Below are 23,674 nucleotides of genomic sequence, written 5' to 3' on the forward strand. Positions count from 1 at the left end.
AGTATAACCAGTGAGCCAATAAGATAGTGCATTCAAGTGGAAGGGTAGCCTTATATCTAGAAGGAAAAGGGCCCTTACACTAAAATGTCAGGGCTGTCTTTTTTCAGGTCATTGAGTGTTTCCAGCAGCTTGGTGATATATGACTATACAAGAAGAGAGGAATAACTTGTAGCTGTTCACATTCAAGAAATGCCACTGGGAAGAACAAGTAATATTTACTTGAAAATAGAAGGGACATAGGGGAGAACAGTGAATTTTTTTTTTGCAAATAATTAATGATCTTTCAGAGAAACCCTTTTACATTGATTTTACCTGTGACAACCAAACCAAAGTATTTGTGTGAATGGTTTTGATAATGTAAATGTTTGCATAGCCATATTTGATTTACCTGCTTTGGTTTATTAAAAACGAGCAAACAGATAAATGCTGTCCACCCTCTGAAACAGCCTCTGTCATTGATATTTAAAAATCATAGAATCACAGAACCATAGAATGATTTGGTTTGGAAGGGACCTTTAAAGATCTAGTGCAGTCCCCATGCCATGCACAAGGACATCTTCCACTAGGATCGGGTTGCTCAGAGCCCCATCTAACCTGATGTTGAATACATTCAATGATGGGACATCGACAACTTCTTTGGTCAACCTGGTCCAGTGTTTCACCACCCTCATTGTAAAAAAAAATTTCTTCCTTATAGCTAATCTAAATATATCCTCTTTTACTTTAAAACCGTTATCCCTTATCCCGTCACTACAGGCCATGGTAAAAAGTCTCTTTCCATCTTTTTATAAGCCCTCTCTAAGTATTGAAAGGCCAAAATAAGGTCTCTCTGTAGCCTTCTCTTCTCCAGGCTGAACAATCCCAACTCTCTCAGCCTGTCCTCACAGGAGAGGTGCTCCAGCCCTCTGATCATTTTTGTGGCCCTCCTCTGGACCCACTGCAACAGGTCCATGTCTTTCCTGTGCTGGGCACCAAAGAGCTGGATGCAGTACTCCAGGTGGGGTCTCTCAAGAATGGAATAGAATCACCCCCCTTGACTTCCTGGATGCATTTGTGATGCAGCCCAGGGTACAATTGGCTTTCTAGGTTGTAAGCGCACGTTGCTGGCTCATATCTAATTTTTTATTCACCAGCATCCCCAAGTCCTTCTCCAAAAAGCTGTTTTCAATCCTTTCATCACCCAGTCTGTACTGGAAAAATAATAACAAGGCATCAGTCCAAGGTGAGTGATCAGTGACAAATAGCAAGGATTCATGGTATAACAATAATTTTTAAAAAGCATATCAGTATTTTCCTCAAAAATTATGAATATATTTTGTAATATGGTTATAGAAAATCTTGAGAAACTAATGCAATTGAGGAAAGGAGGGAAGGATTAAGTATTACAATTCTTCAACTTTCGGCGCATGCATTTCAGAAATCTATAGGGAAGACAGTTTAATTCACAGAGCCAGGAATGTTTTTCTATAAGCTGTAGCTGCTGACTGGAGATTAATTTGATGAGTATGTGATCTAGTTCTATCCCCTTTCACTTCGGGAATCCCTGCCCACACATGACCTCTGCAACAGGGAAATCCGTGCTAATTTTCTGCTTTTAGCAAAGACATCCTCACCTTTCTTTTGTGCTGCTGGAGCTGTGTAAGGAAGACTTAATTCGGGATGGGACTGAACTATTAATTAGTGAGGTTCTGTTTTTCCAACAGAGTTCTGTGCTAGAACTCTGTGAAGCTTCTTTAATAAAATAAGAGAGCAAGACTCCCTAGTGTGATCACAAAGCCAGGATCATTATAGGGTTGCCAAATGAGCTTATGGTAATTATCAAGTGGTATATTTGATAATTGTACAGAATTTTGGTGAGGTTTGCATTAATTAGTAACAGAAGCTGATAGAGACATTCTTTCCTTTGTACCAGCATAGGTGGGATAAGTTATCTAAAATAAACCAGTTAGATTGAAAGCCCTGCCAGAAGACTGAGCTATGTTCTTGTCTTGTATTTTTACTCTTTTTTTTTCTCCCAACCCCAACAGGAATGCAGTTAAAATCTTCGGGCTAGACACTTCTGAAAAACTCAAGCGTAGTATTAATAAGATAATAGGTTATTATTTATTTTTTCTTTTATCATGCAATTTGTATTAAATTATAAGTTGATTTATGGCTTTTTTAAAAAAGGAAATTAGCTAACATGATCTATAAGAAGAATATATATGCTATATAAGTATATATTTGTATAAGAAATCTTCCTCCCCCCTTCCTCTCTCCCAATACAGCTGACTTTCCTGAATCGTATTTCTAATTTTGGAAGAGACCGCTTTCTTAGCGTTTCAAACTAGTAATTTAATGTAATTTAAAAGAAACAGACACAATGTGGGAAAAAATGCAAGATTCCAATTTTCATGCGTGGTTTTCTTCCTGTAAGGGCTGTGCATTATGCAGAACCCAACCTGTTGGTGTAAAGGCTGGAATCCAGAATTGCTTTTTCCCAGCCCCAGATTAGAGAACAATTCCTCTCCTTGCTTGCTGCCTTTCAGTCGTATGAATCTTCAGTCTGTTGCTGTGTGATGGTTCAGCTTCATTTTGGCAGAAGAAAACCCCACCATTCCAGCTCGTGTATGTTTTATAGATCATGATACTTCCTTGGGAAGCGGGAGATCTCTGTTGCATCAGGAGGGTCCAGAGTTCTGCTTTCCTTTTCTCTTTATGTTAGGCCATCATCTTAAAGTTTACGGAATATTTTAGAGGACCTTGAATAATATCTACTTTATAAATGAAAATCATTGTACTTGTACAAATAATTGCATGAGTTTTTCCTTATATCCAGTTCGAAGCTCTCTTGTTTCAACTTGTGCCTGTCTGTCTTGTATTGGAGACCCCAGAACTGGACATGAAATTCAAGGTGTGCCAAGGCACAGTGCTGACAGCTTGCCATCTGTGAGGGTCCCTCAGATCCCTTGAAAGAGAATTGCTGCGCAGCCAGTCAGTCCCTCCCCTGTGTTATTGCCACAGGTTCCTCCTTTACTGGTGCAAGACTTTGCACTCGTCCTCAGTGACTTTTAAAAGGTTTCCTCTGAGTGACAGCCCTGCCCTGAAACATATCAACTGATCTCCCCAATCCATCATCTGCAACTTGATGAGTGCACTCCATTGCTGGCACCAGGTCATGTCTATCCCTAATAAGGAGATGAAGTCATCTGAAAATAAGTGCAGAGGAACACAAGACATGCTCACTATAAAATTCTCTTAGTAGTACAGTAAGTCCATGGCAGTTTTCTCTGACTCAATGCATAAGGAAGATGACCATGAATGTTCATAGGATAAGGTGCTCAGCTTCCTAGACATAGTGGTAACAATTACAGTAGGGATTTCTAGCTCATTGTACAAGACTAGGAAGTTTTGTCATGTTCTTTGGAAAATATTTACATTTTGGAAAGAGTGTGTACATTCTTTGTGTCTGCTCTCAATGCTCTCTTTACTGTATATGTCACTTCAGGGCCCAGAGACTTTCTCATTCACTCAGAAATTGAACTGCAAATGCAGTTTCTGATAGTTGAAGTTTTTAGACTTCTCACTATGCTTATAAATTCACATTATCCAGTTTGGTAGGCTAATCACTTTTTGAAACTGTACATTGGGAATAGTCCATGTTGGGGCACATCATTGTCTTTATATTTACTCCTGTGCTTGCAGTGATTGATAAATTCAGAATGTGAGGGTTTTTAAGAAGGACATGAATTTACATGTGCAAAATATTATTTATTATATATATAGTCCCTTCTTAGGAATTCAGCAAACCACTCTCCATAGTTTGGGTTACAGAGACCTGCAGTTCACTCTGACTATGTAAGAAAATCTGAATTTAGTGTCTGTCCGTATGCTTTCTTGAAAAAAAAACCCAAACCAAAAAACAAACAGCAATATGCAATTACCAGCCAGCTCCCATTTTATAGGTAAAGTTAGGTGAAAAGAATCCCACCTAATAGTGGAATCGTGCACAGAAGAGCAGACTGGAAGACTTACAATCCAATAACACTGGGTTTGGTGGTTTTTAATGGGAAAATCCAATTTTAGGGCACCAAAAGTAGTCTGCAATCCAACTAATTTCTGTGTCTTTACAGGACTTCTACCAGCTACAACTTCTGTGTGTTTGTGCTATTTCGAGCTTTTTTTTTAGCTATTGATCCCTGCATATACCTAATAGAGATCTATGAAATAATCTCATTGGACTTAATTTATTGACCACCTTTTTCTTCACTTCAGATCTTTTTCTTCTCTATACTACGTGAACTATTCTGACAGTCTAGTTCAAGTTTGTTCAGTAAGTCCAAATAATTAAGATGAAGTTCCGACATTATTCTCTTCATCTTCAAGTCTCCTATAGGAATTTCAGCATATGCTTAAACGATTTTATTGTCTGGTGTATGTGAAAGCTTTTCTTAGTCATCCTTACGATGTACTGGACAAATCCATTCCATTTGCTAAACCTGAGTTAGGTTACAGAGCTAACCTAGTTTGTTTATTTATAAAATTCTAAAATCCTTAAATAGACAATGATCAACAACAAAAGGATCTTCAGGAAATTTTATGAAGAATAATTTCAAGGAAAAACTAATAACTAAAATATTATTTCTAGATATCAATAGTGAAAAAAAAACACATGATGGAAGAATATTGCCTTCTTGTAGCCAGGCAGACTCCTTCCTGAAAGAAGGGTCTGAAGTACATTTTTTTCACACAGTACATGCATGCATCCATGCATATGGTGTTTTCAAGCCCTGATAATCTTTTCTTCCCCCTTCCCCGCCCCCCCCCCCCCCATAGTCTATTGTTTTTTATTTGAGATTTGAAAAAAAAAAACCTAAAAAACCCCTCACAGAGCAAAAAATGTAGCACAAAGAGCATAACAAAAGGCTCTTTGGCCACAGGTGTACCAAACACCTTGTCGTGCTTCTTGTAATAGGGATGGGATGACAGTGAACTTTTATATTTCATTTTGAAATCTTTTGCTTTATAATGCACTGTCTTTATTGCAAGTTTTTATTTTCTTCCAGTAAATTTCTGGCTTAGCACACCGATACATCACTTCAAATGCCCTGGTTTGTATCCTTGTTAGGGTCAATTGCATCCCTGAGCATTATGGAGCCATTGCTATTTTTTCATGCATTTAACACCGGATGTCATCCGATTCAGTATTCCTGTTTTACAGAAAGGCAGCCTTTTACTGGTGGAGTTATAAACTCCAACTGTATCCTGGGCTGCATTACAAGAAGCGTGGCCAGCAGGCTGAAGGAGATGATTTTGCCCCTCTACTCTCTGCTGGTGAGACCCCACCTGGAGTACTGTGTCCAGCTCTGGGGCCCCCAAAATAAGAAGGACATGGACCTGTTGGAGCGGGTCCAGAGGAGGGCCACAAAAATGATCAGAGGAATGGAGCACCTCTCCTATGCAGACAGGCTGAGAGAGCTGGGGTTGTTCAGCCTGGAGAAGGCTCTGGGGAGACCTTACTGTGGCCTTTCAGCACTTAAAGGGGGCTTATAGGAAAGATGGGGACAAATTTTTTAGCAAGGCAGTAGTGACAGGAAAAGGGGTAATGGTCTTATACTAAGAGAGGGTCTATTTAGACTAGATATAAGGAAGAAATTTTTTTTTACAATGAGGGTGGTGAGACACTGGAACAGGATGCCCAGAGGGGTGGTAGATGCCCCATCCCTGGAAACATTCAAGGTCAGGTTGGACGGGGCTCTGAGCAACATGATGTAGTTGAAGATGTCCCTGCTCATTGCAGGGGATTGGACTGCGTGACCTTTAAAGGTCCCTTCCAACCTGAACTGTTCTCTGATTCTATGATGTAAGTTTTTTTTTTTGGTCCAGCAAAAAGCTGTGGTATACGCTGTGCTGCATTGTTAAGCTTTCTGATTAAAATTTCTAATCAACTTATTGACAGTTCAATAAGGAATTCCTTTAGGAGATTCTACAAACATGAAAGCAGATCTTCTTTCTTTTGAAATACTGTGGAGAAAGTGGGATCATTTCACTATCTGCTGTTGTCTTATGCCAACATATTATAAATATGCTGGAGCAATACTTCACTGAATGGTTTTAACCTGTATAATCTTTGCAGCAGCTATTCATTCCTTAATGTGTGGAAAACAGACACGATGTTCTTGTCACCACTTGAATGTAACAGCCGGTATTTATCTGAAGGGCTGATCGCTTTTTGAATGGTTTCTGACCCACATGTGTTGGGTTTTCATTTGAGCGGCTTATTCTTTTTTTTTTTTTTAAATGAAAAACAGTGACCAAAAGGATGCTTTAGCACTAATGCCCTTCCATACCTGTTTCTTATCTTTTTTTCCTTCACTGCTTGACTGTGATTTGCTTAGCCCAGACTAAATTGGGGTTTAAAGAAAAAAACTTTTTTTGAGGTGTGTGCTGCCATGCTTTGGATTTTAAACTTTATATTTTATTTATTCAATACACATGACCGTTACATCATTTCAAGGGTAAAAAAAAAAAAAAATAATGGGGCATTGAATTAGGTGGCTATCTAGTGTGCTATTAATAGTTGAAGAATTGTTCAAATTGTCAAAAACTTGTGACTTTTTTTTTTTCTCAAAGGTAACAACGCTTGTTAACACAAGCAATAAAGGACCATCTGGCAAAAAGAAAGGGCGCTCTAAGAAGGCTCATGTGTTGGCAGCTTCAGTAGAGCAGGCAACTCAAAACTTTTTGGAAAAAGGAGATCAAATTGCTAAAGAGAGCCAGGATCTCAAGGAGGAATTGGTGGCTGCTGTAGAGGATGTACGCAAACAAGGTACGTGCTGCTCTGATAACATAATTAAAATGTTGTGCTATGTGACAGTATATCTGTAATATGGCATATAAGTATTAAAATAGCTATACCGTCATGAATGGCAATGAGTATAAAGAATGTTCTAACTTGGGTAAAAAAGTGTGTTTGGGTTTTTTTTTTTTGCTTTTGGCTGTTCTGTCACCAAAGAGTGAACTCAAATATTATTTTGCAGCCATGCTACCCAGGGACAAAGCTTATTGTTTAATTTTCAACTTGCTTTTCATTCTGCTGTGTAATAAAATTACATGATTTTTCACTTTGCTAAACTTGAGCAGTGCTTTAAAGCCTGTGGAGGCAAATGTAGAATTAAGATTATGGTGTGTGCATTTCCGAAAAATCTAACAATTATCAACCAAACAGCACAGCAATATAGAATTACTGTGGTTTCAAGTATATACTGAAATATATACAGAGATTATCAAAGTCTGAAAATATACAGATAGTAGCAATGTTGAATTTTTTTTTTTCTGGGTGTTGGTGATAGTAAGATAAATGCTAAGATTAGTTTGCATACTGCATAGGTTAAACTGCAAGTTTCAAGATATACAATGTCACAAAAAATTGCCTAGTTGGGAATGGGGTAATAAGTTTTTTTTACTGGCAGAATTAATTCTGGTTTTGCACAATTTAATACTTGAATTTTAAATTGCTATTATAAGAAAACTGCTTTTAAATAAGGCTATGAAATTTTAAAAATATCATGCATATCCATGATATGGATATCATCTGACAATTTTCCTTCAAAAGGTAAAATGTGTATCGGATGCTTTTAAATTTACATGTGTGGTAAGGGAAAAATACATTTTCAATATATGCCCATAACAAAACTTTTCCTTTTTATTGGCTTTGATTGTAATTATCTTTATTGCAGCAGAATTAAGCATCTTTCAGGTTTTTTTCCATTGTAAATCCTATAATCTAAAGATACCATCTGCCAGTATCATCAGCCCTGGTTTTAGAACAAGACTGGCAGAACTCCAACTGAGATTTTGAAAGGAGTCTAAAGGACTTAGGTATAAAATACTGATTTTCAGTGAGTTAGTCTCCCAGCACTCTTATGGTGTTTTTTTCAGTTCATGAAAATTGGACTCAAATGATCATATCAGCAGGCAGGGTTAAAATTTTGTATATGTAAACACTGATTAGTGAATATTCCAGTCAGTTCTCTCCTGAGGCTGTTTTTTCCTGCTGTCCATTATATGCATATTTGGTTTCACTGTTTTCCTGTTCCTATGTGTTTTAATTTTTTTTTTTTTTAATATTCAATTGACAGTACATCAGAATAAGTCGAGTATTTGCTGTATACTCTATGTACAGTGTTATGCCAGTATTCTGGGGGTGGGGTGGGTGGTTTTGTTCTTGTTTGTTGTTGTTTTTTAAATTTAGGATTTTGATGCTGATGCCTGATTGTTCTGGCACGCGGTTTCATTTGTCAATGACTTCAGCTTCCCGTTGCTTACATTACTTATTTTGTGTTATGTTAAATTCTAGTACAGCATCTTCAGCGCTGACACAAGTGCCCTTGTTCCCTCGGAATTTATAGTGCTCTCCCTTTGGGGCTGCGATGCTGACTCAGTTTTGCAAGCTTCTCCCAAGGAGCCTTCTCATGAGTTAGAGTCACCAGCCTAAACTGTTGCATGCTCTTTGATCTAGGCAAATATACCACATTCATTAGCATGATATCAGAGCTTCTTATTATCTGTCTTTATCATTAGAGCTTTGTATTAGTTATCAGGGATTTCTTTGTAGATTTTTGCTTGTAAAGCTGGAGGCATCTGAGAGGATTTGCTGTGGAGAGTTTTGGGTTTTTTTCTTGATTGAATTTCTGACTTTTTAATTGATAATAAGCCTTTTGTTCTTTTATTTTTAATCTGCATTTTAAAAAAGACAACGATGCAGGAAGCGGAGAGGAAAAAAGATCATAAACAGTATTACGCAGAATGATACAGGCATTCATCTCTTATCAACACTGCAGGCTAGAACAAAGTCTGTCAGAAAAGTGGAGCAGCTTTTTTGGGTCTGTACAACATGAGTCCGTAATTAGGAGAGCAGGAGACACCATTATTAGCACACACGAGCCATGTAAACTAGACCAGCCTTGGTGTAATGTGAAATGATATGTTTAGCTCAGTGACATAAAGAGCTGGATTAATGAACTGAGGCTGTGTTTTGCCAGAGTATTGCTAGTTGATTTTCTGGCAAAATTCCAGCTTGGATAATTACACCGTCAACCTAAAAATGTCTCCTGCAGTTACAGCTGGCTCTGGTGTGCTCCTCATTTCCTGCCCTGTATTGCTGTGTACTGTTATATCCTACTATAGGCGGTTGTTGCAATTCATCTCAGAGACGGTTGCTTTCCGTTGATAGGTATGAAACAAATGTACTGTATCATTTGCAAAATACTTTGGAATGAATGTGAATGGAAAGAATATATAGCTTTAAAATGCTTGTTACTTTAATAGTGTGTGTAAATTGTATGTGGATAGCTGTACAAAACTCTGATGATCAACAGTTGTGATTTAGAAGGTTGACTTCTGAAAAAACAACTAAGAGAAAGAAGAGTTTTTTAAAGTTTGGTTGTTTTTTCCACACACTTTTTGAAAAAGAGTAAATATGTTATGCATAAAGCTCTTAACTGTCTAAGTATGTGTGTGTATATATGTATCCTGTAATAATTCCATAATAGGAATACTTTGGCCTCATGGGTCTTAAAAATGTCAAAATAGTGAAAATTAGCTTTAGTTCAAAACCATCTAAGTGAAATTATCCAATTGCTCCATTGAGTATTTTGCTATACGGATATTTATTCCCGTCTTGTCAGAGCTGTGTAAACGATCTCCCAGGTCGGGGACAGATAAGATGTAGGAAACGCTGATGTTTGTTGTTCATGTCGTCTTACGTTAGATGTGAGGGAAAGCTGACAGTCTTCTGCATATTGAAATTTTAGGAGGAGTGAGACTGGTGTATTTTTTTGGTTATAGTAACCCTAAGAAAACTACAAAGCCTGAGAAGTGCAGAAAAGCGAAGAAGAACTCATAGAAATAAGAAATACAGTCTGGAGAGGGGAAGTGAAGCATATGTTCTCATAGAATAGATGTCTAAATGCAACTGGTCTTTAATTGATTATTAGAGAAGAAGGAAATTCCCTGTGGAGGAGACATTCAGCTTGTGATTCACACAAAAATCTACAATGTCCATTGTGCTCAGGTCTGATTAAATTTATTAAGAAGCAGTCTGGGGTGCTGAGGAAAGCAAGACAGGGAAATAGGTTATATTCATGTAAATTTATTCTATGTATTAAATGACTTTGGTGATGCCTGTCTTGTAAGTAAGTCTGTGCTAGTGACTGCCTAATTTTAGTATCATTTTCCTAGATGTTTTCTGGCATATAGCTAAAATGTCCATTAAAAACATGATTTAGTCTAGCAGCTGGTTGTTGTGTTCTGAATTTTTTGCTTTTCAAGCAGGGTAGATACAACTTCACACCATAACCTGAAATTTGTACTTCAATAAAGGGACAGAAAATAGCTGCTGATGTCTTTTTGTGTCTTTGAAGACAGTATAAACTTGAGGTAGACTTAATTTTCTGTTCATGTAGATTTATGCACATTGCATAAAAAGAATATGGTATGATCCATATACTCCATGACTGTCAGTAAGCATGAAAGTATGTATCAGTATCTGAGACACAAAAATGACTTTAACTTTCTTGGTAACTTTTTTTTTCTCTGTGATGGAACATACTAAATACTTTTTAATGCTTTACTTCAATGCTTTTAACTGCCTAAGTTTTAAAACTTTTAAAATTAAGATTTTAAACTAAACCCTGTGAACTTCCTCGCTGTTCCCTCCTGTCTTCAGTTACCCTGGGAGAAAAATAGGGAATCTGCACACTTTAGGTGATGGGAGCAAAGTTGAACGCCATAGAACATGCAGAAGATGCCAGTTGTTTTCATAATAATTTATAATGCTATTTAAGCTTATTTAAGCTCTTCTGATTTCAATGACAGCAGTACACCCTGGAGAGACACAGATTCCATCTTGCTATTTGTAATGTCACATACACTGTCACAACTGTCTCAGTTTTATGTTCCCGGAGACTGCCAAACTTAGCCAAATGCATGGCATTGTGCGAGTCTTAAAACAGTACCCCAGTTCAGCTGGCAATTTGTATTTTAGGAGACCTTTCCTGATTGTACAATTTTCTTTCGGTTAGACCTTGTTAGACTGACAGTTCCTTCCTAAAACCCAGTCCTTGCAGTGCCATGTTATTCCAAGCCTGTAAGACTTGCTGCCTGGAGGTCTTGACTTTCCTGGCTGAAGCAGAAAATCCCTGCTCAGATTTTGCCTTCACTAAAACTTTTCCACTCTCTTTAGATTTTTGTTTTCTGCTCTCTAATCCAATCTGTTTTCTTTTTTTAACTGCATTAAAGAGAACTCTTAGCAGCCATCTCTGTTTCCCACGGAGTCTGTGCTGCTGTCCTCTATATTCCTCCTGTTTCCCTCTCCTTTTCTTTGCTACCTTCATGTGGTCATACATTTATTTTGTCTTCCTTGCAATTCAAGGCCTGACATTTCCCCTATCTCATGGTCTCTTCAGATCTCCCATTCCCTGTAACCCTTCTTTCTTTCATCTCCTTCTCATACTCTAGTTCTGTATTCACATGAGGTCCTTCTCCTTATCTCTCGTATTAAGTCATGGTTTTGTAATGTAAAGTAGAAAAACAAAAATAATAAAATGTCTTTTTCTTGATTGCTTTTTCCCCCCCTTTACTTTACAAACTTAACATACCTTGTTTGTTGTCCTTGTTTTCTCTACACTCTGCTCTGAAACCTTCTCTGACCCTGGATACGTGTTTCTCAGACTCTTCTGTTAGCCCATTCTTCTGTACTCATTTTTACCCATTCTGTCCCTTCTTCCCCTAAATTTCTTTCTCACGCTGAAAGCATTCCTAGTAAGCCAATCTTACTTACGTTTAAGCCCAGGGTGAGAACATCTTCTTACATAGCATGTTAAACATGCCTCAGATGTTCTTGCTTAGCAGAGTCATCTGCAACAGACTTTCCAGGAGCCCTGATTTACCCAATCTGTTCTCTCTGCTGTCCTGATTAAAAAACAAACAAACAAACAAAACCCCCAAACAAACCAACCAACCAACCAAAAAAATAATAGAAGAAATTGGGGGAAAAAAAAAAAAAAAAGGTTTGTACCCATTAGTATCTAAAAGCTTTCCTGGAACACTATAGGTTTAACGCTTAAAGTTACATTTAAAATATATATATAAAAATCCTTAGCTGAATGCACTACACTTTGGTTCACTTGGTTAATAAGAACTCAACTAATAGGTGTAGGCTTGCTGTCTCTTTCTCTGTGCTAGCTCTGCTGCATTTTTCCTAGTTTATAAAATATATGGAAGTGGAATTACTTCATGAGGGAGCTTCTGTAAAAGCCATTAAAAGACTTGCCACAATATAACTATCACTTGAGGTGGGAAGGAGGAAATTCTTTTTACAGAGAAAGCAAATAATTGTCTGATTTCTGCATCTGCTTTCAACTCTGAGTCTGAGTGACGGGATTCAAACTGAAGAGCTGATCTGCAAGGGAAGCTATTCAAAGGTATCTCTTACTGTAACAGCTGAGCACTGGCTGATCGTTACTCCCAAAGTCTGAGTTGAATGAAAGAAATGTAGGATATTGGGTTTGGATCTGGCAAGTATGAAGGAGAAATAAGTGATTCTTTTAAAGACAATGATACATCTGATAGCAATATTTTATTGCTTTGGATTTGTCTAATTAACCTGTTTCTTACCTGGGCTAGGGGCCAGAGAAATCTGTTTTAGAACAGAAGTTATCTGGTCTTTTCACTTAAACCTGTGTTCTGCCTAAGTGTATTTATAATGCTCTTCATTGAAGTATATAAGAACTTACCTTTTTTTCTGCTTATCAAAGTTAGTGACCACTATTTCTACATAGAGGAAAAAGTCTGTGTGTTTATGGAAAGAAATTGCTGAAAAAAGTTATGTGAGACAATGGACTTCCTATTCATTTCTGAAAGATGAAGTGAGGTTGTGGTCAGTCCTGCTTAATGGGACAATGAGTTTTGGTCTGCACTTTGGAAGAACCCGTGTGTATAATAAGAATATTCTCTACTTTGCCAATAGTACCTATGATGAGGTACTCTGCAACTTGCTTTTTTCCAGTTTCTCTGATGGCTCACGCCTCTCCTACAGGAAGCTTTTGAGTATGAAGATTTGAAGTCTTATATTCATCAATTCACTGATGCTGTGGCCCGAAAACTTTAACTTGTTATTCAAAAATATTCATAATCTATTTTGAATTGCTTGTTACATTTGGAAGCGACTTCAATTGTTATTCATGTTTGCTGTGCTCATCCTAAGAAATATGGCATGCTAAATGTCATTCTATGCAAATATTCTAACGCTAGCTCTTTCAGACCCTTTTCAAATCCATTAATTATCTTTCAGCTCGCAGAGAATTTAGCTTCTGAAAGACATTAAAGTTCCTTTTCTCAAATGATTTAAATACACTTCTGATGAAAGAGCAGACATTGTACAGAATCTCAAAGAGCTGTTATACAGATAAGAAGTGTCAGGGGCTCCCAAATCCAATAGTGAGGCTGCTGCAGCTGCATTGCCCCAGGTCCAAGCAGTAGCGAGGCTGAGCATATATTCCCAGTAGGCACATGCACACAAACACGCATATACAGCTTCATTTATACATATATACACGGCTGACCACAAACATCAGACACTCAGCACTCACTATGCTATGATTCTATCAAACGCTGGAACACTGGAAGAGGTTGCCCAGGGAGGTGATAGGTGCCCCATCCTTGGAAACAGTCAAGGTCAGGTTGGATGAGGCTCTGAGCAACCTGATCTGATTTGCAGGGGGGTTGGACTAGATGACCTTTAAAAATCCATTCCAACCCAAATCATTCTATGATTCTGGGAAACAAACCCAACAGCACCAAGTGTCTTACCCTCTTTCCCTCTCTGGCTAATTAGGATTGAAGGTCCGTTAGTGGGCAATGCCTAAATTTGTATGTAGAATCCCGTAGCTGGCCCCTGCATCCTGGTGTCCCCAGTTGCCCCACTCCCAAGGACACACAGACAGAAACACATGGAAGCAGATGTCTTAGTTGACCTCCACACACTGTGGTCTCTCCAGCAACTGGAAATCAGAAGGTCTGGCCCCAGGCATGACCAGACAAGTGCACTGACCAGCAATTTGTTTACACACAACTAGCCCCTTTTATCCTCTTATCCCTCCATTTTCCCGTGCTTGTTCCTCCCCAAATAATCTTGGTCCTTCCTTTTCTCCACTTTCGGTTCCTGCCCTAAACATCCCATTGCAAGTCCTAAAATGTTTTTCCCCTGCATCCCATAGTGAGTCCAGTATCCTTGAGCAGGCAGCTAAAATTAGAGAAAAATGAAATGTATACAGGTGATTTTCTGTACATGCACTTAATGGTTCAGGCAGTTGGGGAGGTCTTGAACTGGTGATGATATTGGTTCTTCTTAAAGCCAGCTGAGGACTGAGAGCCTGTACTTAATATTCTGCATCATTTTTGGAAGATTTATTTCTGTTACAGCCTTGGCTGGATCTTTTCTAGTATTCATTTCACTTTTCAATATTTTGTTTAAGCTCATGTTAGTTTCAATTTATGAAGGCGACTTACATCTCCCAGAAATGTTTGTTATAAAGGGTGGTTGGTGTTTGATATATTACCCAAATATGACAGTTTGAGACAGATTTTACAGAAGCATAGTGATACATGTTTGAAAAATAATATAAATGAATATATTTGGTGATTTTTCCATTTTCACACTGTATTTATTTATATTGTCTTTCTTTAAGATTTTATTACTATTGTGACTCTATAGCAGAGAAGGATGAAATTGCTTTAGAATGTAAACTTCTGACAGCTGTCAAAAATTAAATTATACTCACAAATTGAAAGTTATAGAAATAGTGTTTCTTCCAGAAATATTTAACTTGAATTCTAAAATGAGATCCTAGAATTACTGCTTGTTTCTTTAAAAGCAATATTTCTGTTACGAAAACTTTTATTTGAGAAAGGATTGTAGAAATACACCACGGTTTAAAAAAAAAATAAATCAAATCTATCAAGGGATTGTAACTAGGGCATGTTTTTCAGTAAATACTTCACCACACATCACAGTGCAGTATTAGTATGCATGAAATTTTTGAATTCAGGTCAAATTTAGAAATAATTTCACTAGTATTTAAAAAAAAAAAAATATAAATAGGGGCTTCCAAATTGGAAGAGGCACCATTGGCAGTTATCTTTCCCTGTTCTGTCTTCCAGCAGTAATTCCAAAACTTGGTAGGCTTACTCCACAGTCAGTAATCCCCAGCAGTATTAAATGTATGGCCTTTTCAATTAAGTTTTGAGGTAACCATGAACAATGTTCTGCAAGAAGATTTTCCATCATGCATGAAATCTGTATTTAAGCCTCCTCTGTGTGTAATTCAATATAGAAAATGGAATTGAAGTTTCTGACCTCTCAGAAGAACACTGTTACAGTAAAGCTATAGAGCACCATGGGATGAGCATCTCTGCCTTTCTTTTTGAAGCTGCTCTAATTTATGTGCTAGTGAAACATCATCTGGATCACAGCTGAGTGCTTGAAATCACTATTGATTCATTCTGAACTGAATTTCTTTTTGTTCAACCCAACATTAAAAAAAGGAAAAAAAAAAGGAAAAGTTTGAACTGGAAAATCAGTTATTTTAGTCTGTCAGATCAAAAGTATTTGGAAGGAGATTCATTTTAGCTTGGCAATGGGGAGTGATCTCAGGCGACTGTGTGTAGGTGCTGGAGGTTTTTAACACAGCAAAGGTAATATGAGTTTAACCAGCTCTCTAAGTAGTGATGGACAGGGTTAGGGAAACTAGGTGGAAGGGTTATCTGGAGCGGTGCAAAGAGGTTGTCTTGGAGATGTAAATTGTTAAGTAGTGCACCCAAGGGAGAAAGTCAAGGAGATGAGCTTGAGATTTGGTTGTTGCTTTATGCTTCAGTCGCATAGCTCTAGTGAGAGCTGGTGGACAATATGGTGAGGTTTTACAAAGCCAACCTTCACCCAGAGGGAAAGACAGGTTTCCTTCTGCACTGCCACTGTTACCCTGTCCTATTGCCTCTCCTTTCCAGTCCTTCGCCCCTCTCTGTGCTAAACGATGAAAACAGGATTTTCAGTCTTTCAGAAATTGTAACTGAAAAACTTCAAGTGATTTTGTAATGATTACACAGAAAAAAGTTACTAACAAACTTATACAAAAATGCTCAGTCTGTTGAGCAAGTGTTGTAAATGAGGTAATGAAACATATTTTCAATTAAAAAAGCAAGGGTTTTGTTGTTCACAATGTAGTTGTAAATACTGCTGTAATTCACCTGAAAAGTGGGAACTTTCCATGTTAGCAGGATTATTTCTGCTACTTACCCAGTCACATTTAATAAGAAAGATATAAGCAGTCCTTGGAGCAATAAACTTTATCTGAGAGTCTTCCTTGCACCCTCCTTGGTCCTCCTCCTTGCCTAAAGTATGTTTCCTTCTGTGTTCTTTAATTTTGACTGCATTTTCCATTGCAGTCATCCAACTTTAAAAGCAGTTGTGAAGAAGCTTCATTCTCCCATACAGATTAGGCTTTAATTTTGGATATGGTTTCAGAAAGTGGTAGTCGATGAGAGAAGTAATAAAAATGACAGCATGAAAATTTGAAATACACTTCCTAATGTCTGAAACGTGTCTGCTTAGTCAGTGTATAAAAGACTTTAATTTATTATCTTTCCGTTTACCATTTTGAACACCTCTTTGGAGGACATTTTTCACATATTACAAAGGCCAGTATTCTCAGTAATATTTTACAGAGTGAAGGAATATAAAATATTATAATCAAATAACGCCTGCTGCTTTCCTCTGAGAAGTGTTACATTATATTATGCTGATCACAAGCTGTCTTGTTTTCTTTCAGTTTTAGTCCCTTTATCAGAGACAAATACTTTTTAAACTTTAGCTCTGCAAGATCTTATGGCTGCTGTTTATATATGAAAACTGGAAAAGGAGACTGCTCTGTAGTGCCTATGGAATTTAGAATTATTTTTATAACTACTAAATATAAAAGTCTAGAGACTCCACTGATTTTGATTTGTGATGTTTGCAAATCTCATTCATCCATAATTGTTCCAAATTTGACTTTCAGAGCTGTGCTTGGCTTTTTTTTTTTGTGTTTAATTGCAGATAATTCAGTTTATATCATCTGTTTATATTATTATGTGAATTCTAAAGTAGTTGATGAAACATATGTTATTTTTCTTCACAAAAATGTATCAACCCTATCTTCCTTTCACCTGTTTCTTCTGGACCTTATGGTTTTAAATGACTCTTAATTATATTACTTTGATGATGCTGTTATTTTATGGCTAACATCTTAGTTATGATTGTCCACAAACATATGCCTGAATTAAGCTACTGTTCAGTTAATCTTAATATATTTCCCACTGGCTGAAGCAGTTTCTGTTTTCTCCTCTCATTTGTCTTGTATTGTGATCCTTCCCTATTGCTTCTACATCCAAAAACACTTTTTTGTGCAGAAAAGCCCTCTTTCTGAGGCTATATTTCTGATAGACAAAATTATTCCTATGTAGAATTTCCATTTGCTACTTATTGTTAGAATTTATCCTCTTTAAGCTAAAATGTCTTAAAGAATTTGAACATAAAAGCCTGTTCTAAGAAATTCTTAAGAAAGAAGGATAGCTTATAATCGTACACCATTGAGCTAAGTCAGGATTTTGTAATTAATCTACAGTATGTGCTTTTCAAGGGAGTCATTCAGTTCATTTAACAGATGGGGAAACTGCGCTGTGGAGGTATCAGTGCAAAGCTGGTTATAGCACTCGAAGTGCCCCAGCCAGTGTAACTGCAGCTCAAGGTAACATTTCTCAATGGTAGTGTGCAGCTGTCCTGGTGTTTGTACTTTTTTTTTCTGAAGAAACTGGCCTACTGACATGCCCACGCAAGAATAACAACATATATTAAGAATATGTATAACACTGCAGGAAAAGCTTTTCTACTGCTGTGTTCTGGGATGTGGGGAATCTATATGATGACAGGTAGCTTACATAACAAAAATTGTTTGAACATTGGGACTATGTTTTATAGATACCTGGGCATGGCAGAAGTTATGTTGAATTTATACTATAACATTGAAACAAAAGGAAATAGGTATAAATTCCTCATGAATACTGTATGCTGGGAAACTAAAAGAAAGTTTCAAAGTCAGAGGAATAACGCAGACGTTGCAATAACAGAGGCAGAAGGCAGTGAGGGAGTTATAGAATAAATCTCTGTTTATGATGAATACTGGAAGACTATATATTGTGGAACAGATCATCTTGAGTGCCACTATGCGGCATATGAAAGACAACCAGGTGATCAGGCCCAGTCAGTGGGGGTTCATGAAAGGCAGGTCCTGCTTGACTAACCTGATCTCCTTCTATGATAAGGTGACCCACTTGGTGAATGAGGGAAAGGCTGTGGATGTTGTCTACCTGGACTTTAGTAAAGCCTTTGACACTATTTCTCACAGCATTCTCCTGGAGAAACTGACTACTCATGACTTGGATGGGTGTACTCTTTGCTGGGTTAGTGGCCAGTCATGAGTGGTGTTCCCCAGGGCTCAGTTCTGGGGCCGGTTCTCTTTAATATCTTTATCAATGATCTGGACCAGGGGGTCGAGTGTACCCTCAGTAAGTTTGTAGACGACACCAAATTAGGTGGGAGCGTCAACCTGCTGGAGGGTAGGAAGGCTTTGCAGAGGGATCTGGACAGGCTGGATCGATGGGCTGAGGCCAATGGTATGAAGTTCAACAAGGCCAAGTGGCGGGTCCTGCACTTGGGTCACAACAACCCCATGCAGTGCCACAGGCCTGGGGAAGAGTGGCTGGAAAGGTGCCTGGCAGAAAAGGACCTGGGGGTGTTGGTCACCTGCCAGCTGAATATGAGCCAGCTGTGTGCCCCGGTGGCCAAGAAGGCCAACAGCATCCTGGCCTGTATCAGGAACAGTGTGGTGAGTAGGACTAGGGAAGTGATTGCCCCCCTGTACGCAGACACTCAGGAAAGGAAAGACACTGAGATTCTGGAACGAGTCCAGCGAAGGGCTATGAAGCTGGTGAGGGGTACTGTTGAGGCCCCACCTCGAATACTGTGTTCAGTTTTGGGCCTCTCACCACAAAAAAGACATTGAGGAGCTGGAGGGGGTCCAGAGAAGGGCGGCAAAGCTGGTGGGGGGTCTAGAGCACAAGTCTTATGAGGAGTGGCTGAGGGAGCTTGGGGTTGTTTAGCCTGGAGAAGAGGAGGCTGAGGGGAGGCCTTATTGCTCTCTACAACTCCCTGAAAGGAGGTTGTAGAGAGGTGGGGGTCGGTCTCTCCTCCCAAGTGACAAGCGATAGGACAAGAGGAAATGGCCTCGAGCTGCGTCAGGGGATGGATGTTAGGAGGAATTTCTTCACCAAAAGAGTTGTCAAGTATTAAAACAGGCTATCCAGGAAAGTGGTGGAATCATCATCCCTGGAGGTATATAAAGACGGGTACACGTAGTTTAGTGCTGGTTTTGTCAGTGTTAGGTTGATGGTTGGACTCGATGATCTGGACGTTCCCTTTCAACCTAGACAATTCTATGATTCTGTGATTGTAGCTAGATAAGTAGCTAGATATGATGATCTAGGAATCCTTCCAGTCCTGTGTTCCTGCATGCAACATGGTTGAATGTAAAGATCATACATGGTACTTACAAAGCCATTTTAGCCCATTTTTTGCTATGATTTACCTGTCTAATCCAGTCTCCTTTTTCTGCCTTTGCCTCAGAGAAAACTAAAGATGTGCAATTTTTTTGTTTGTTTTTGAGGGTGTTTGGGGTTTTTTTGTTTGTTTGTTTTAATTCAATGTGAGGTGGTAATACTCAAGTAGCTCTAAATATGCTACTTTAAGGAGCAGAGATGCTCTTGCTAGGCTAGCATAGAAATTTATATGGACTAATACACCTGCTGACAAGTGCATTGAATAGATGCAGCTGATGACTATTCCCGATAGTTAAGCACAGTTTTCATACCTCTTATGTTTCTTAATATGCTTCCACAGTGACACCTATACTTGCAGCTGTCACTAATGATTGTTTTTTTCTGTTCTCTTTAAATGTCTAAGAATAATCATGTGATGTTTATGAACCTGTTATTACACAAAGCATACTGATGTCCCTTTCTGTGTGTTGGTGGTGATCCCTAGATTGGCTTTGTGTTTTTTTACCTGCACCAGAGTGTAATTTCACAGCATGAGGTTGAAGTATCTCTCTATCTCTCTGCAAAGAAGGTCTTGCAGTTTTGAAACATTCATGAGTCACATTATGTACGGGGCTATGTTGTATTAACACCTGTATGGTACATGGATTGCACTTGAAACTGGCAATTAAGTGCGAGGGTACGAAAATATTTCCAGGTCAAGTTTAGATGAAAGTTCATTATAGTCTGTGAAAATTAATTTTTTTTTAATGTAATTCTTAATTTTGGAAAGATAGGCTTAGTTTTCATGCAGATTGATGCCTTGGGCGTAATTTCAGAAATTCTTGACAAGTTCTTTTATGGTGTAAAAATAACTGCATTAGGTCTCAAATATAGGTTATTGTAAATAATGCATGCAGGCTATGTGAACAGATGGTAGAAATGAAATAACTTAATTCTTTGAAAGTGCTATTGTACCTTCTATCTCTTGCTCTATGTAAAGCTGCAAGTGCTGTCCTTTGTATTCTTCGTTGTCTTCTTTCTCTTATCTTTTCTTATTGTAAGCCTATGCCATAGACTTTCCCTGTGATGGTGACCCTCCTTGGTCTACTTTTCTTCTTTCTCACGCTATCTCATACTGCAGTACCTTTTTCAATTTTTGTATTTAGTTTTTTCCTGTTCTTTTTCTGTCTTGATCACAAAACCCGAAATTGTCCAACATTAACATGCCTGTTCTCTTAACCCAATCAGGGTGATGCGGAAAGGCTTTTTTACTTTCAGCAGTGTTTGTTTCCCACATTTTTAATAATGATGTTAAGAATATGCTATATGCCTCTATCATTTGCGTAATCCACCCATTTCCTTTATCTCAGGCTCATCAGAAAACTGGGTGATCGGCAGGCAGCAGTACCTCTTGAGGTATGAATCATCAGGCTACAGTGTGCTTGGAAATGTACTCTGTTCAGAGCCAGGTGGTTCGTTCCTACTTCTGATAATGCTCCTGTCAAGTCATTCACAAGTAGAATCCAAGAATAAGAAAAAGCATATAAAGCAATGCAAAACTGACCCCTTTAAACATCTATTAAGCTGGTCAATCCACTAGATTGATCAATCTCACCTCAGTCCTACCCACCTCCTCACAGTTGACAGTAGTAACTTGCTGCTCCTTCTGTTCTCAGAGGACACTGGGAACTTTATGATAAATTTTGTTAAGGAAACGGGGCTTGCTGGAAAATACGAACCCTTTGAAACTGAAGCTTATCTCAAAAAATATCAATTTCAACTAGAAGTTTCATTGGGCAATATTTTTAATGTGATAATAAAGAACGATGGAGCTGATTCTAATTATGATTTTGAACTTAGTTCACAGTGCCTAGGGCATAGATATAATCTACCAACTAACTTGCTTGGCTCTACACTATTTGTAAGCCTCTTCAAGCCCCAGAATTAAAGAGAATGCCACAGTAGTTTTTTTGGAGCACTTCCTTTTCTGTGCCTGTTAGAAAGTTGTGTGTGCTTTTCAAATGTTCCTTTCTAAACCTGATACATTTCACTCAAATTTATTAATCACAATTCTCTTTACAATTCATAAATTGATATGTAGAAACCCATTAAATTATTAAATTCAAGACTTTAATTGCTAAGACTTACAGAAAAAAGATTTTTCTGTCAATTACATACATTTTAGTCATTTTTTACAATAATTATTTTAGTAGGTCTACTATACATAGTTCACCTAAAAAATGGCAACTTTTCCTAGCAATTGCCACTGTAGTTATTTGAATAGTTTTGTCTTCTTTATGTGATGAAATATTCTACTCATTTTAACTTGCTTCCTGTCGCAGTTCTACAGCTATCTGGTAAAGAAGGAAACACTTCTTATTTTTAATTAGAAATCTCAAATTTTTAGAATAAACATAGAAGTTTTGGAAAAACTACTAGCTGAAGAAAGAAACAACAGGCTTCCTCTAGTGCTGATATCCCAGTATCTTGCTGCACGGCAGAAATGTGTTCTGCTTCACAGTGATTGTTGGAAGACAGTTCTGCCACTTTCAGTGTCTACTGAACTACCCAAATAATCACAGACAGGTTGCCTTGGAAAAAAATATTATTTGGTTCCCTCCCAGCTGGAGTGTGAGAGCAAACTAGCTTGTGTATAGCCTTGGACAATCAGGTTTATCAGGCCACTAGAACAAAGCAAAGAAAGAGCCAATTTGGCAACACAAATGCTATTTTGAGATAAAAAGAAACACTTCCCTTGTCTTCTGTAGGACATTGAGGTTTCAGCTGCATGCCTTTTGCCAGGATACAAATAAGGCTACATTATAATTAAGTTGAGTTTGAGTTTTTAAATTTGCTTCTGTGTTTATTGATATCTTAAAAGGTCCAGTGTGTTTTCATGTTCCCTAGCACCAACCATGATGTTGAACATCTAAAATGTTCATGTTGATGTTCCTGAACTCTCCAATTCAGTGAAGGCTAATCAGTTGTTTAGTTTATCCCTGAAGGTTGTTAAACTGCAGAATAGCTGAGAGCTGCAGACAAAGAGGGATTAGAAATGGCACTATATTCTCACATCCAAAACAATTTACTTTTGAATTGAAATTTAATTAATGTTTTATTGTACTTAAGTGTATCAGTGATGTTTCAAATGCGCTATTAATCTGACTATTAATTACAAAAGTTCTTTCCAAAATGTAACATTTGTGCAATAATTGTTTTAGATTGTCGTAGATATGTGGCTAAATATCTTGAAGTTCTGTATTCTTGGTATTTTATTATCCCTTAGGAAAGAAATAGTTGGGTTAATTAAAATTATACATTTTAATGGTCTATGAAGTGAATGAGTGGTGTGCTATTCAATCTAAATGCAAATATTGAATATAAAATACATACTAGCTTTAAGGGTATCCATTGCGCTTTAAAATACATAATGATACATCTTCCATCACTTTATCTAAATGTCAAACGTAAATGAGTCCAATTTAAGTGAACTAGATTGTCTGTATAATCAATTCCAGAGAGACGCAGCTCTAGGAGCTGAAATATAACGGGGAAAGATCAGGCTAGATCATATATGGCCTTTTCTGGCCTTGAAATCTATTAATACGATGAGAACAGTGGTCATTCTTCCACAGACAGAGAACAAAATCCCAACTGCAGGTGAAAGGGGAAATGAGTTTAGGGAACATAATACTAAAGATTTAGAAGAAAAGTAATAGGGAAGGGGAGAAGAAGATTTAAAAGCCATACGTGTGAAGCTTTGGGAATACTGAATAGCATTTTTAATGCATATTTATATTTAGGAAGTATGCCGCATTCTTCAGTATGAAAATACTCTACAAATTACTTCCCAAATTTTAACAAATGATAGTACAACGTCAAATAGAGATTGCTACTGAAATAAACTATTTTCATTTATGGAGAATGGATTTTAAAGTACTGTAAATAAAAAAATGGTATTTTAAGATATGGGATAAATAATCAATATGCTTATGAAGGTAGGATG

The 23,674-nt window shown here is 37.7% G+C and overlaps 1 protein-coding gene across 2 annotated transcripts in view; it reads left to right on the forward strand.

The window, feature by feature from the left end:
• The window catches only part of CTNNA2 (catenin alpha 2), a 519,842-nt gene that overhangs the window by 94,266 nt on the left and 401,902 nt on the right, over positions 1 to 23,674 (forward strand). For both annotated transcript variants that reach the window (XM_063335103.1, XM_063335102.1), the window contains one exon: positions 6,613 to 6,808. In XM_063335103.1, coding sequence (XP_063191173.1) covers positions 6,613 to 6,808 — 196 coding nt within the window. The remainder of the gene's footprint in view (positions 1 to 6,612; positions 6,809 to 23,674) is intronic.

This window comes from Chroicocephalus ridibundus, chromosome 5, assembly GCF_963924245.1.
Source record: "Chroicocephalus ridibundus chromosome 5, bChrRid1.1, whole genome shotgun sequence".
Taxonomy (NCBI): domain Eukaryota; kingdom Metazoa; phylum Chordata; class Aves; order Charadriiformes; family Laridae; genus Chroicocephalus; species Chroicocephalus ridibundus.